The 14552-nt window shown below is 37.4% G+C and overlaps 1 protein-coding gene across 1 annotated transcript in view; it reads left to right on the plus strand.

Moving 5' to 3' along the window:
• Positions 1-12691, plus strand: part of PUS10 (pseudouridine synthase 10) — a 78156-nt gene extending 65465 nt beyond the window's left edge. The window contains exons 12-18 of the mRNA XM_068982770.1: positions 248-304; positions 1162-1238; positions 1332-1387; positions 2411-2528; positions 7064-7206; positions 9787-9886; positions 12199-12691. Of these exons, the coding sequence (XP_068838871.1) occupies positions 248-304; positions 1162-1238; positions 1332-1387; positions 2411-2528; positions 7064-7206; positions 9787-9886; positions 12199-12237 (590 nt within the window). The 3' untranslated portion in view covers positions 12238-12691. The remainder of the gene's footprint in view (positions 1-247; positions 305-1161; positions 1239-1331; positions 1388-2410; positions 2529-7063; positions 7207-9786; positions 9887-12198) is intronic.
• Positions 12692-14552: the final 1861 nt, after the last annotated feature.

The raw sequence follows: 14552 nt of genomic DNA on the forward strand, positions 1-14552 counted from the left end.
GAATAAATGAAATAATGTATGCAGAATTTTAGCTCAGTGTCTAACATGTAATAAGTACTCAATAAATAGTATTTATTATTATCATTGTTATTTTCAGTAGAGATTAGAACTAGAGTTTTGATGATAACTATTCCTTGGGATTCTTCTGTAGATTAAGACAAATTGGGTTTCTACCAAGGGTGGGAATGAAAGCCTAGGACTATTATGTCGCTGATTTTTTTTTTTTTTCTTTATCTGCTTTCCAAAGGCTTTAATTTTTCTTCCTCTGGAAGAGAAGATGTAGATGTGAGAACATTAGGAAATGGTAAGATTACAACATCACTTGACTAGAACTAACTTTCAGATTATCACCCTTTGCAGGCAGTAGGTTTTCTGTAGTCACTTAGTCAGAATCAAAGTTGGCAGAGCCCAGAGCTTCTCCATGAGAGGAAGCCTTGTGGATTTTGGAGTTACCCTTGTAAATTATATGATTATGTTTTAACAGGGATCATTTCTTCAGAGGCCATCTTTATTGCATACATATAGGTTATAAGGGACTTTTACAGTTGTGCATTAACAAACAGGTACTTGATTTTTTCCGAAAGTCTGATTATTCATTGTTCCTTTTAATAACATTTCAGTACCAGTACAGTTTTCAAAGTGCACATCTTCATTGAAAAGATGTTCCTGCTCTTTTAGCCTTCATTTTTCTCATTTTATATTATTGCATTACAAGAAAGATGATGAGAGAGTAATCCTGAACTATTCTAGATTTATAGTCCTTTCTTCTCATGGAATCTCAGCTTTTCATTTCACTAGGCTAGGAGAATGTATTTCAACTTGGTATACCTGGGCATTGCTGCACATAACAATGTTACATTAGTGTTACCAAGTCAATTAGTGACTGTTTGGACATGATTTTGTAAATTAACACAGGCTCGTTCATGGACTTTTGGGAAAGCAGTCATTTTCACATACTGCCTGTACTGGGGTTTAGCAGCCCCCCAAAAACCCCTTGATTCTTTTCACACATTCTTCCCTCCCCCAGATGTAGTCATGTCACTGAACTTTCCGTCCTCTAGCGCTCAACTCGTTTTTTCACACCTCCTAACCCTCTTGCATTAGCCCAAATGTTAACTCCATCAACACGTTTCTGTTTCATGACGGGGTGTGTGCTGCCAGGAAGGCCCTTTGCAATTGAGCTGGTGAATCCTCATAGAGTACATTTCACTTCACAAGAAATTAAGGAACTTCAGCAGGTAAACCACTTCATGACATGGAAATTGTCATGTTTCTGCAACTCTGTAACTGAACTAGAGTTGCTAATTGTTTTTCTTTTTCTAATACTACAGAAAATTAATAACTCATCTAACAAAATCCAAGTCCGTGACTTGCAGCTTGTCACAAGGTAAGGGTAGGCTCACTGGTGATGTCTCAAGAGGGGAGTTTTGGTTGCAGATCATTTATCTGATAAGGGATTTGTATCCAGAATATATAAAGAACCCCTGCAACTCAGTAATAAGAAAACAACTCGATTAAAACTAGAGACAATGTTAAGTGCACATTTCTCCAAAGAGGATATACAAATAGCCAGTGAATACATGAAAAAGTGTTCAGCATCATTAGTCATTAGGGAAATGCACATCAAAACCACAATGAGATCCCACTTAACAAAAAAGACAGAAAACAGCAAGTATTGGCGAGAATGTGGAGAAATCGGATCCCTTATACATTCCTGTGGGATGGTAACTAGTACCACTTGGGAAAACAATTTGGCAGTTTCTCAAAAGGTTAAATATATAGTAGCCATCTGACCCAGTAGTCCCACTTCTAGCTATATACCCACGAGAAGTGAAAATGTACATCCACACAGAGACTTCTGCATGAATGCTTATAGTCACATTACTCACAATAGCAAAAAAGTGAAAACCACAAAAATGTCTATGGATAAACAAAATGGTATATCCATACAGTGGAAAATCAGTGGTAAAATATCAGTACTTTACTTTAAAATACTGATACATGTGGCAACGTGGATGAACCTTAAAAACATTATGAAGAAGCCAGACATCAAATACCACATATTGTACATTTTACAGTATTCATATTTTATATAAAATGTTCCGAGTAGGGATGTCTATAAAGTCAACTAGTGGTTGCCAACGGCTGGGGGAAATGGGGAACGAGAAGAGATTGCAGTTGGGTGTGGAGTTTCTCTTTTGGGGTGATTAAGGTGTTCTAAAATTAGACTGTGGTAATTGCTGCACAGCTCTGTAAACGTACTAAAAATCACTGAATCGTTCAGTTAAACAGAGGAATTGTATGTAAATTATATCTCACTAAAGCTATTTTTAAAGAAAGAGAAGTTTGGGGCAAGGCTTATCTGTATTTTATAAACTCAGACAACCTTTCTTTTATTGTTTTTGTTTAGAGAGGCAATAGGACATATGAAAGAAGGTGAAGAAGAGAAGACCAAGACCTACAGTGCCTTAATATGGACAAATAAAGCAATACAGAGGAAGGACATTGAATTCCTAGATGACATAAAGGTAGTTCAGTGCTCTAATTCTTCTGTTTTTCTACTAACTGTGAAAGTCTTTTGTCTTCTCATTTATTGCCAAGTCATAGCACACTGGCTTTGGGGACCCTTGAGTTGTTGCTGTTGTTTAGTTGCTAAATCGTGTCCAACTCTTTTGTAACCCCTTGGACTGTAGCCTGCCAGGCTCCTCTGTCCATTGCATTTCCCAGGCAAGAATACTGGAGAGGGTTGCTGTTTTCTTCTCCAGGGGATCTTCCCGGCCCAGGGATGGAACCCATGTGTCCTGCATTGGCAGGCGGGTTCTTTACCACTGAGCCACCAGGGGCTGTGAAACCTGGTTCTAAATTCTGGCTCTGCCATTTACTCCTTAAATGACTGAGTAATTCATCTAACCTGTCTGAGAAGCAGTGTTGCTATTGATTAGGAGTCTGACTCCAAGAACAGATAACCTGTGTACAAATTTTGGTTCTGCATTTCTTGGTTGTATGACTTTGGGTGAGTTGCTTAGCGTCTTTGTGTTTCAGTTTCTTCATCGATAAAATTAGTTAGAAGAATTAAACAGGTTTAGTCACATAAAGCCCTTACGATAGGATCTGGCATATAGAAAACCTTCAACAATGCTATTATTATATTTGACCATCTGCAGAAAGGAAATAGAAAACAGAATTTATCTAATAGAATTGGTGCTCAGATTAACTGCACAGATAAAACATATTGTAAATCAGTATGTCGGGGGATATATGTAGGGCACAAATGTTTTGGCACATGCTAGATTTTCCTTCACATGAGGATGTTGCTCTTGAGGATCTACATGTTCATTTGAGTATTTCATCCCACCTGCCCCCACCTCTTCCTGTAAAGATAACTTACTTTCACATGCAAGGAATGAGCAAAAATGGGCACAAATATGTGGTTATCACAACATTATTTAAATGGACAATATTTTGTAAAAATCTAGAGGGGACTGGTTTAGTCTTATGGCTTATCTGGTATGATGGACTGTTACTAGCCAGATGTTAGAAATTTTATGGAAGATGAATATTCATTGACAAAGGGAAATGTTCCTGATGAATACTAAAGGGGGAAAAAAAAACAAGCTATAAGAATATAAAGGACTTATATGGTGGTCCAGTGGCTGGGAATCCGCCTGTCAATGCAGGGGCACGGGTTTGATCCCTGGCCTGGAAGTTCCCATATGCCGCAGGCAACTATGCCTGTGTGCTACAACTAGTGAGCCCATGTACTCTAGAGCTGTGGTCTAAAACCAGAGAAGCCTCAGTAAATAGAAGCCTGCACACCACAACTAGAGAGTAGCCCCTGCTCGCCACAACCAGAGAAAGCCCGTGTGCGGCAACGAAGACCCAGCACAGCCAAAAATAAGTAAATTAAAATAGTAATAATAAAAGAATATATAGAGGATGATACATTGTGATTTAGACACACACATAAGTGTGTGGTTATATATACACATATGTATGACTCTGTACCAAAAAATGTATGGCAAAAGAAATACCATAAATAGGATTTATACTTATGACAAACATAAATACCCAATAGAGAAAACTGGACAAATTATTTGAACAGACAACTGAAAAAATGGCAACTCCAAATGGCCAAGAATCATTTGAAAAGATACTTTACCTCTAGACTAAAGCAACAATGACATCATTTTATTCTTCTGAGGCTAAGAATGTCTGTTGGTTGGAGGGAGAAGGCTAGTTACTTATATTTTCAATAGAAATATAAGTGTTTTAACCTTTTGGAAAACAATGTGGCAGTGACTGTGAGAATAAAAATTCAATGGTCTACCCAGTACTTCCCCTATTGGCAATCTGTCCTGAAGAAATAAAACTTCAATGTATAAGGATATGTGCACAAGGATGTTTGTTAACTTTGTTCAGAGTGAGAAAATCAACAAAACTGTAAACAAAGTAAATTTCCTTTGATAAGGAAATGGTAGAACATGTTGGAATATTATGCAGCTGTTTAAAAAAAACTAAAACAACATGTGATCCCATTTAATTTGTGTTGTTGTATGTATATATGTCTAAAAGTGTTGTGATAAAAAGATGGAGGTAGGTCTACATCTATGACTTGTAGGAACATCCATAACATTGGCAGGGGAAAGCAAGGTACAGAATAGTGTTTATTTTAATAATGAGTATTTTGGTGAAAACATACATGTCACCTACTGAGAGAAGTTCATCTATAAAATGACAGGTGGACTGGATAATCCCCAGTGGGCCCTCTACTTCTTGGCTTCTGTGATTCCATATCTAACGCCCTTTGGCTTTTGGCTCTATTATTGAGAGTCTTTCGAATGAGTTATACTAAGACAAATTTCTTTAAGATTGTGAAACAAATTTCTAAGCCTCTACTCCATGACATGCATACATGTCATTTAGAATGCTGTGGGGAAAATAGAAACCCACTTTAACAGTAGAGTGACAGTTTGGGAGTAGCCATAGAGCTAATTCAGAAATAATGCTGAGATGATTGTTATAGGTACACCCTAGGTAGTGAAAAGGTCTGTTTTCATGGACCACAGCCCAAGTGGACTGATGATAACTGACATCTAATCATTTTCTTAAAGTGCTAGGGTTAAAACATTTTTCAGATATTCCTATTGGCATCAAAAATATAAAAACTGATTACTGCCCCATTCTGAGAAAACGTCATTTCGGATTTACTCTCTGTCTCCTCTTTCTTGAAGGGCAGTCTAGCTTGTGTGTGTGTGTGTGTGTGTGTGGGCTGTGCTGGACCTTCATGGTGAAGACGGGCTCTCTCTCTCTAGTTGCGGTGCACGGGCTTCTCACTGTCGTGGCCTCTTCTGCTATGGAGCACAGGCTAGAGCTTGGGCTCAGCAGTTGTGTCACAGGCCCAGCTGCCCCGGGGCATGTGGAATCTTCCCAGATCAGGTATCAAACCCATGTTCCCTCCACTGGCAGGCAGATTCTCAACCACTGGACCACCAGGGAAGTCCAGCGCAACCTAGTTGTAAGGAAGAAATCATTTGTGTATCTTTATATGTGTTTCTGAAAAATTCAGCAGTATGGGAAAGCAGAGCACAGCGTTGGAGTAAATGAAGTGGTTTCATTTTGTTTACTAAAAAACCAAGAGACCAAAAAGACACACGAGTGTGTGTCAGTCTGAGTGTTGTGTCGGAAGCGGTGGTGTGTCTTATGGCTCAGCTTTAACTCCATTGCCTGCTCCTGGGTCAGAGTCCCAGGAATGCCTCGTAAAGGAAACGGGAAGGGCACCCCGCACCTAGTCACACCTTTAAAGCCCAGCTGCTTCTGTGCCCTAAAGTGGAGACCATATCTTTATAGATTCTATAATAATTCAGCCTTGTCCTTTTTCTTTTTTTTTGGTCTTTTTGACCAGAGTAACGTTAGACCTTATGGAGACAACTTACCTCATCCGAACAAACTGCTTCTAAAATCAAAGAATTATAGAATCGTAAAACCCACAAGTTAGGAGGAGCCATTGACTCACTGCTCTGATAAAAGCAAGCAGTCATACCATTTCGAGTGTAGTCTTTGTCAGAACCTGCTCTTCTTTCTTGGTGGAGAACTAGATAGAGGAGAGGCCAGACAGAAATCTTTCTTTTCTCAGCATGGCTTCAGGCACTTACTAGTCACATAAATCAGGAAGGAATTGTTCCAACAAGAAATTGCAGAGGATTCAAAGTTCTTGTGAACCTACATTGCTGGTTATGCCCAGTATCTATTTTTAAAACGGGGAATTAGTTGGCCTTTTACAGTATTAACCTGTATTTCTTTATTTATATCTTGTGATATAAAAGGACATCTCTAATTGTGAGAAAACCAAGCCTTTGTCCCTAAAAAGCTGAGCTGTAAAAAAAAAACATGCAATGTAATTCTCAAGTAACCTGAACTGGGCTGACAAATATTGAGAGGTTCTGGTTTACTTATAATTATTATTCTGAAACACCACCCTAAACAGTGATGCAGCTGTTAATTTCCCAGATATTTCCTTTTGTAGAACAAAAAGAAATAACCTTGTGAATAGGTATATTATTATCCCTACAACATGGACACTGCCCAGGCACACAAGTGATGTTGATGTCCATTTTCTATAAACACCATTTCTCACCTCAGTATGAATTTCTCACTGTTAGGTCACTCTGCTGGGTTAGGAGGAAAAAAAAGTAAGAACATTATCTTCTAGAAGATCTCTGTTTAATGGGCAGGATAACACTCCAGGGTCCAATCAATTTTTCAATGTTAGAACAAAAGAGACCTTGGGTATCATTTACTTCAAATCAATGATACTTTTTTTTATTTGTTTTTAAATGGTATACTGGGGCCCAGAAGATAAGTAATTGTGGACTAGATTATAGGAAGTCCCACTAAGTTTGAACCTTAGAGAGTACAATTTATTACAGTATTAGTTTCTATCCTGATAGTAATAGATGGGATCCTTAAGAAAACATCTATAGTGAGCCATGGATGACAAAGGAGATGCTAAGACAGGCTTCACTGGGCAGGAAAGCTGAAACATGGTTCTCATATCTTTCTCTAGGACTTAAAGATTGACCAGAAAACACCTTTACGGGTTCTTCACCGGAGGCCCCTGGCTGTGAGAACTCGCATCATTCACTCCATGGAGACACGCTATGTGGACGAGCACCATTTCCGCCTCTACCTGAAGACTCAAGCTGGAACGTATCCTTTCACCCTTGTGTAGCACTAAGCCTTCCAGATTCCTATTGGGAGAATTCATGCCACCCTGGGAAAGAGGTTCAACCTTATCTTGAAACTATTCAGGAAAGGTTTGGGTTGTAGAAGAATCTTTTTTGTCTATCTGAGGTATTTTGACCTATTAAATTTGTTTTTCAAAATGACATTGTAAATCACGAGGCAGCAGCCAATTCAATGTGAACCTTAAAATAGGTTGTGTCTTACACAATGCTGAGGTACTGAGGGCATAGTAAGGGCTCAGAGAACACATTTGATTTGATTCATGCCTTTACACATTTTGCAGGCCACATATTGACAACCACATTTAGGTCCTTTCAGCATTCTGCCCCAGATGATTAAACAGGGGTGATGGATGGGAGTGGCCCCACTTCACATGCAGACCTTCACGTTATCTGGCCACTGGCCCAGAACAAGAGAACAGTCCCAGTTTAAATCATGTTAGTAATCTACTCTGCTTTGTGTGGTTTTGTATCAGATCTTGAGTGAGTGAGTGAGTGAAGTCACTCAGTTGTGTCTGACTCTTTGCAACCCCATGGATTATAGCCTTCCAGGCTCCTCCATCCATGGGATTTTCCAGGCATGAGTACTGGAGTGGGGTACCATTGCCTTCTTCAGGGGATCTTCCCAACCCAGGAATCGAACCCAGGTCTCCCACATTATAGGCAGATGCTTTATCATCTGAGCCACCAGGTAAGTCCTTGTATCAGATCTTAGTTGCTGGGTTAAAATATATCAGGGAACTGCCTTTGCCTTAGTTTTAGTTTATTTTTCAGAAGTGCCCCAAGTTTTTATTTGTTTCTTGGTTTGATGCTATTTTGTGATTGAATAACATGAAGTATGAAACCTTCTATTTGTTACAAAACTCATGACAACTTATTGGATATAATAACAGGGGGGAAATAAGTCAAGTTTTAATTACCAAATAGCATTCTTACTGTCTTTCTGTTATTAGTCTGCCGCTCCTTTCCATCAGTCTTCTCTCCCCTTCTCTTTACCTACTCCACCCCAGGACTGACCAAGCTGAAATAAGTACAGGTTATTTACTCCAAAAATCTGAATTTTTGTAGTTTCAATCAAGTGATGACCTATTTAGACAAGGGGACATGGAGCACATTTGCTTATTGTAGATGGACAGTGGGTGGAATTTCAGAGAAATCAGATATAAAGAACATACATTTTCATCTAATTTTAGCGTTTGTTTTGATGTGCTAAGAAGAAATGCAGTGGTCTTATGGAGAAGCCAATGTCTTTTCAATCTCACTAACATACTTTTAGAACAAGTCTAAGGCATTAACCAAGGAAGACTATTACATCGTAAAACTTTAGATTCCATAATTCACAGAATTATGTGAATTTTTCTCGTATATTGCTCAGTATACCAAACTAGTTCATTTGACTTATACTTCATCCCTCTGGCTATGAATAAAAACTATTATGGACCTTTTAATTAATTATTCTGGGACTTTTTCTCATCCTCCCTCATCACTGCTACTCAGAAGTAGCACTCTCTAAAGAGGTGAGTGAAAAGGGACAGTTGAGCAATTATGAGTTTAGCGAAGAAGACAGTTAACTAGATAACTATATACCTTATGTTTGAGTCAAAATGTTTGGTGAAAGTACAGTGAACAAATTATGAGAAAATGAGGAAGACTTAATCATCATATTATGGTTTTAACTTTATATTTATCATCTGAGAATAAACTTTTATATTCAAATTATATTACATTTTTATACTAAGTGCTGGTTTATAGATAACATAGGCTAAATGAGTGTTTACTGAATGCTGGCAAAAACATCTCTCTCAGGTAAAATACAGTTAAGATTATAGTAGAGTTCTGTGTAAGGAGTATTAAGGTAATCTGAATAATTCTACGATTAGTCACTGACTTTGAAATTTGAAAATCTATAAGAAAAATACACACACAAAAGAATTAGTTCTATTGCCAACCATGCAAGAATTGCAAACAACTAGAATTTAGAATCCTATGAAGGGCCTTCGTTAAGCCTAAATATGTACATTGTCTTCCATCCTACTGCTATTGTGTCACTGGGTCATGTTACAAGAGAAGCCATCAATAATGTCACCAGGAGTGACCCTGTGAGAACCTACCATTTGGCAGATATCTGCTGTCACTACTAAAAAATGATGAGACCAAAAAGATGGTAAAATAGAATTTGTGGCAAAAAAGAAAACAGCTGAAGTTCTTTTTTTAAAAGTATTGAACTACAGTTAATTTTAAAAATCCATATTCAAACTTTGGCACTTGGAGATGAGCCAAAAGAAAAGTCATGACTCTTGGTAAGTTTGGTGTAAACATAGGCTCTAGGCCCCAGTGTTGGCTCCCAGACTGGTAGGAATCAGTTTGCTGTAGCTTATTTATTGCCATAGCTATATTTTCTAAGATATACATCCCAATCATGGCTCAGAAATAAACTCCCTTCTGTTGCATTTCTGCTTTTGTCATTTCCCCTCCAACCTGTCAAATCTCACCTAACAGTTGGTATTACACGACTATCTTCATTTTATCCTTAAACAAACCTCAGCTACATTAAAGAGTTTGTACATGGAGACTTTGGAAGAACCAAGCCAAACATTGGCTCTCTGATGGATGTGACTGCAGACATTCTTGAGCTGGATGTTGAGGTAAACCATTTTATTGTGGAAATGCCTGTTTATACACTGAATTCAGCCAACATTATGCTCTTGCAGCACTAAGCCAAATAGTACTGTTCACTTTAATAGATATTTGAAATTGGTCTCGTTTATGATTCTTACAAATATATAGCTCATTGACTAACTGTGCTTTACATATGACATGAGACCCTGGAACCACGCAAGGAAAGAAAGTTTTCAGTGCCCTTCACATATCCTTTGGTCTCTTTTGTAGAGAATTTAAGACAGCCTACTCAGAAACAAGTAGGGATAGAAAATGGGATGAGTCAATGGTTATATATAAAAGCAGTCCCATAAGGCTTCTATGAGGACACTTCCCTGGTGGCTCAGACGGTAAAGTGTCTGTCTACAATGCGGGAGACCCGGGTTCGATCCCTGGGTTGGGAAGATCCCCTGGAGAAGGAAATGGCAATCCACTCCGGTACTATTGCCTGGAAAATCCCATGGACAGAGGAGCCTGCTAGGCTACAGCCCATGGGGTCACAAAGAGTTGGACATGACTGAGTGACTTCACTCACTCACTCACTCAAGGCTTCTATGATACAGTATAAAAGAAATTCTCCATTCATATCGTATGAATTGAAATCACATTACATTCTTAATTAGAAGGATGGAATGAATGGATCTTTCAGGAAATTCTCCATATTTTCCTCATGTGAGCACCAATAGGTATTGAGTCACAAGTTGTACACTTTGGTAAATATCTGATTAAAAACAGCCCCCTAGCCCACAAAAAAAAGGGGGGGGGGGATTTTTGCACTTGGGAATCATCTCAGTATAAATGAAAAGAAGTGGGTATAATTACCTGGTGTGAAAACAGCCATGGTAATCAAATGATCACTGGAGCATTATTACCTTACCAGCACTTCCCTTGAGTTCTTTCGGGTTAGATTTTATACACCTCCTGTGGGACAACCAGTGATAGCACCTTGAGGGTTGCAGGGAATCTTCTTAGTAAGACTCTCATTTTCAGGAAGACAATCTTCTCCTAAAGAAAATTCCAAATGCATTCATCTTCTTTGACCTTAATTCTTAGGATAGCTTAGGAGTGTCAAAGAGCCAAAGGCCAGAGTTTCTCAGCCTTGACCGTCCACTACAATCACCTGTACAACTTTAAAAACCCAATAAATATGCCTACTTTCCCCTGTCCTCAACACACACTAGATACTGTGATCAGTAATGTTTGGTTTTCAGGCTTGCAAAACCACCCATAAATTTATATATAGGTGTTTGGTTTATGGCTATTCTCTGAAATGAAACCAAAGTATTTCTTGGCATTTGTAAAATATATAGATACACACAATACTTATTTGGGCTTTTCTAATAATAATTCCCAAGTCTTATATTGACACATAGATTAACTTAAAAAAATAATTTTTAGTAAGTAAGTCATTTCAGGTTTTACACTTTAGGTATTAAAAACAATGTGGGCATGGTAGTTTTGTTGTTTGCTTTTTGTAGTTTTTGTTTGTTTGTTTTAACTTCTAAATTAGGCCCTCTAGGTAGTTAAGGCAAAGTGGAATTTCATACTTCTAATGCCCGGGACATGATATTTTATGTGGAGACCAATATTCTGCTACTGTAATTCCATTATAACTTAAAGATCAAGGTTTTGTTCTAGAAGAGCCAAACCAGGATGAGTAGAGATAGATAAATTCAATTTTAAAAGAAACAAAAATTCTATTAATGTGAATGCAAAAATTTCTAATCCTTTTCTAGTTTCAGGTGATCTTTCATAATGATTTATTTCACATTTAGTTGCTAAGTTACAAACATTGTTTAAGTATAAAGACTACTTTAAATGTACTACTTTATTAACATTTATTTAACATTATTTAACATTGTAAGTATAAAGACTACTTTAAATGTAGTACTGTTAAATGCAGGATGGGAAAATGAAGACTAAAAGTTGCTGAGACTTTTGAGGGAAAGTTGGTATTGCCCCCTGCATTCATTCATTTTCCCATAAATAACATTAAAAAAATTTAAATATACTCTTGACTTGTTTATAAATATACTATAAACTTGTTTTGATCAAAAAGTACAATTAAATAACTGGCTGAGTAACCAAATACTCAGTGAATTCAGGAAGAGACCTCAGGTCCAAGAACCCCAAGTCCTACAGTGGATTTTAGAGTGTTAAATTGAGATGTTCTGTGGCTGTTTTCTTCCAATGCAGTTTCCTCTGTTGCATTATGTTAAAACTGTTAAATATGTACAGCATTACCAGTAAATGCTTACTAGAACAATAATGTGTTAACGACTTGTTTTCTTCCTTCTAGTCTGTAGATGTTGATTGGCCCCCTGCTCTGGATGACTAGCTTTCATACTTGGAAACAAAGAGTGGGCTTTTCCAGCTCAGCATGGACGTCCATCCAGCATACACTGTAAAATGGTTGTTTTTACCCACCACCAAAATGGTTGTTTTTCCAACGGTGTCTTGGAAATCATTTGGATCATGTTGATCTATATATTTTTAAATTTGTTGTAACATCTCAGGATCTAACTATGTGTATAATTTGTGTTGAATTATTCTAAGGATGTCTTATGATTTTTCTCCAATCCCCAACAAGCCAAATTATGAATAATGAACCATTCATTTAGTTACAAAAACAGGATACATTCTCTGATAATCTGAGCAGCTCTAATTTCTTTCAGCAAAATTTCCCTCCATAAGATGTCAAAATCATGTTTTAAATTTTTTAAATAATCTTGATAAAAGTTACCTCTAGATTTATGCAGCACAGTATCCTTATAATATTCTAGGATATCAAATGAAAATCTGACATCATTAATACTTTTCCCAGTAAGCTTCAAGCAAGCGATTACCAATAGAAATACTGTTTTGGTATGATCTGTCAAAATCTTAATGACTCCAAGTTACTATTCTGACAATCTAGAATTGTCAGTATGTTTCCTGGGGGAGAGGAAGTAACACCTTAGGAATTGAGGCATACCATGTTAAGAGACTTTTAAATGAGGAGACACAAGTGCCTTCAATGACTTTAATCCCAGGGATAAGATTCTGAAAAACTGACTTGCTAAACAAAGGTAAGCTGATATTATTCCAGAGTGCTTCAATATATTATCTAACTGCAAACATCTTCATCAGGTAGATAAGAGTATTATCATCTCCACTTTATAAATATGAAAACCAAAGAATAGAAGTTAACTGATTTATCTCAAATTCATCTAAAGTTCCATATCTGGGACTAGGACTGAAGTTTCCTGGTCTCTAGGGTCGTTTCTACAAAACCTTATTATTGAGCACCTCCTACATGAAGGAGGCACCTAGAATGTCATTTTAATGCACATAACCATTGAGAACTGACTTTTGGAATTTAGATACCAAATCAAGCTTACAAAAAAATAGCCCAAGTAAATTTCATGTGAGCTCATATGATTACCATTTGTTAATTAATCACCAGTTGGTACTCTGAAAAGAAAAATCATTAAATAAGCACAACCTAAAGAAAATGGATGGATCATTAAAAGTTTCAGAAAGGAGTCTCGTTAAAATTTCAGATATAAGTGCAATTTTCATCACCATGATTCAACTTTCTGAACTTATTTTGGAACACGTGTGACCTAGATAGTATGGATTACTCAGTTTCCCATCTCTTCATTAAACATGCTTTAGAACTACCCTGGTGGTACAGTGGATAAGAATCCTCTTACCAATGCAGGGTACATGGGTTCAACCCCTGGTCCGGGAAGATCCCACATGTCACAGAACAACTAGCTCATATGCCACAACTGCTGAGCCTGTGAGCCACAACTACTGAAGCTCGAGAGCCTAGAACCTGTGCTCTGCAACAAGAGATGCCACCGCTTATGAGAAGCCCATGCACTGCAATGAAGAGTAGCCCCCGCTCACTGCAACTAGAGAAAGACCACTCACAGCAACAAAGACAAATAAAAAAAAAACAGAAAAACATGCTTCAGAGATACTAAGTTGTATTATTAACCTTAGGAATCAGGAAAATGCTTTAACTGACATGAAAAAATTTCATATGTGAATGAAAGTGAAAGTCACTCAGCCATGTCCGACTCTTTGTGACCCCATGGACTGTCCATGGAATTCTCCAGGCCAGAATACTGGAATGGGTAGCCAGTCCCTTCTCCAGGGGATCTTCACAACCCAGGGATCGAACCCAGGTCCCCTGCTTGGCAGGCAAATTCTTTACCACTGAGCCACCTGGTAATAGCAAATAACTTTTTCATTGTTCTCAATGCCAGAAAATGAGAAAGGGATAATAGAAATAAACTTGTGGTAAAAATGTAATTGTGTGAATGTTTCTTATTTTCTAGGGAAATTTTGCTACAAGAGAGATTTAAATAATTTGAGAAATAGTCTTTTGTAGGTTTCTTCTTGGCTCAGCTTTGCATTTAGTAGATGTCCAAATGGAAGAATTAAGAACCTCTTTAGCAATTATTAGAAGACTTATTATACTTACTCTAATGGGATTATATAAAATTTCAAGAGGAAACAGCTGTATATACTTATTCCAACTATTCATGAGACAGACTGTTGAAAATTAATTTAGGTCTTTGTTTAATTAGAACTGAAAACATTAATAGAGTGCAAAAAATATATAGTTTTTTTGCCTATATAAAAATATTCTTAAATTAGTTT

The sequence above is a fragment of the Capricornis sumatraensis genome, chromosome 1, assembly GCF_032405125.1.
Source record: "Capricornis sumatraensis isolate serow.1 chromosome 1, serow.2, whole genome shotgun sequence".
NCBI classification, from domain to species: domain Eukaryota; kingdom Metazoa; phylum Chordata; class Mammalia; order Artiodactyla; family Bovidae; genus Capricornis; species Capricornis sumatraensis.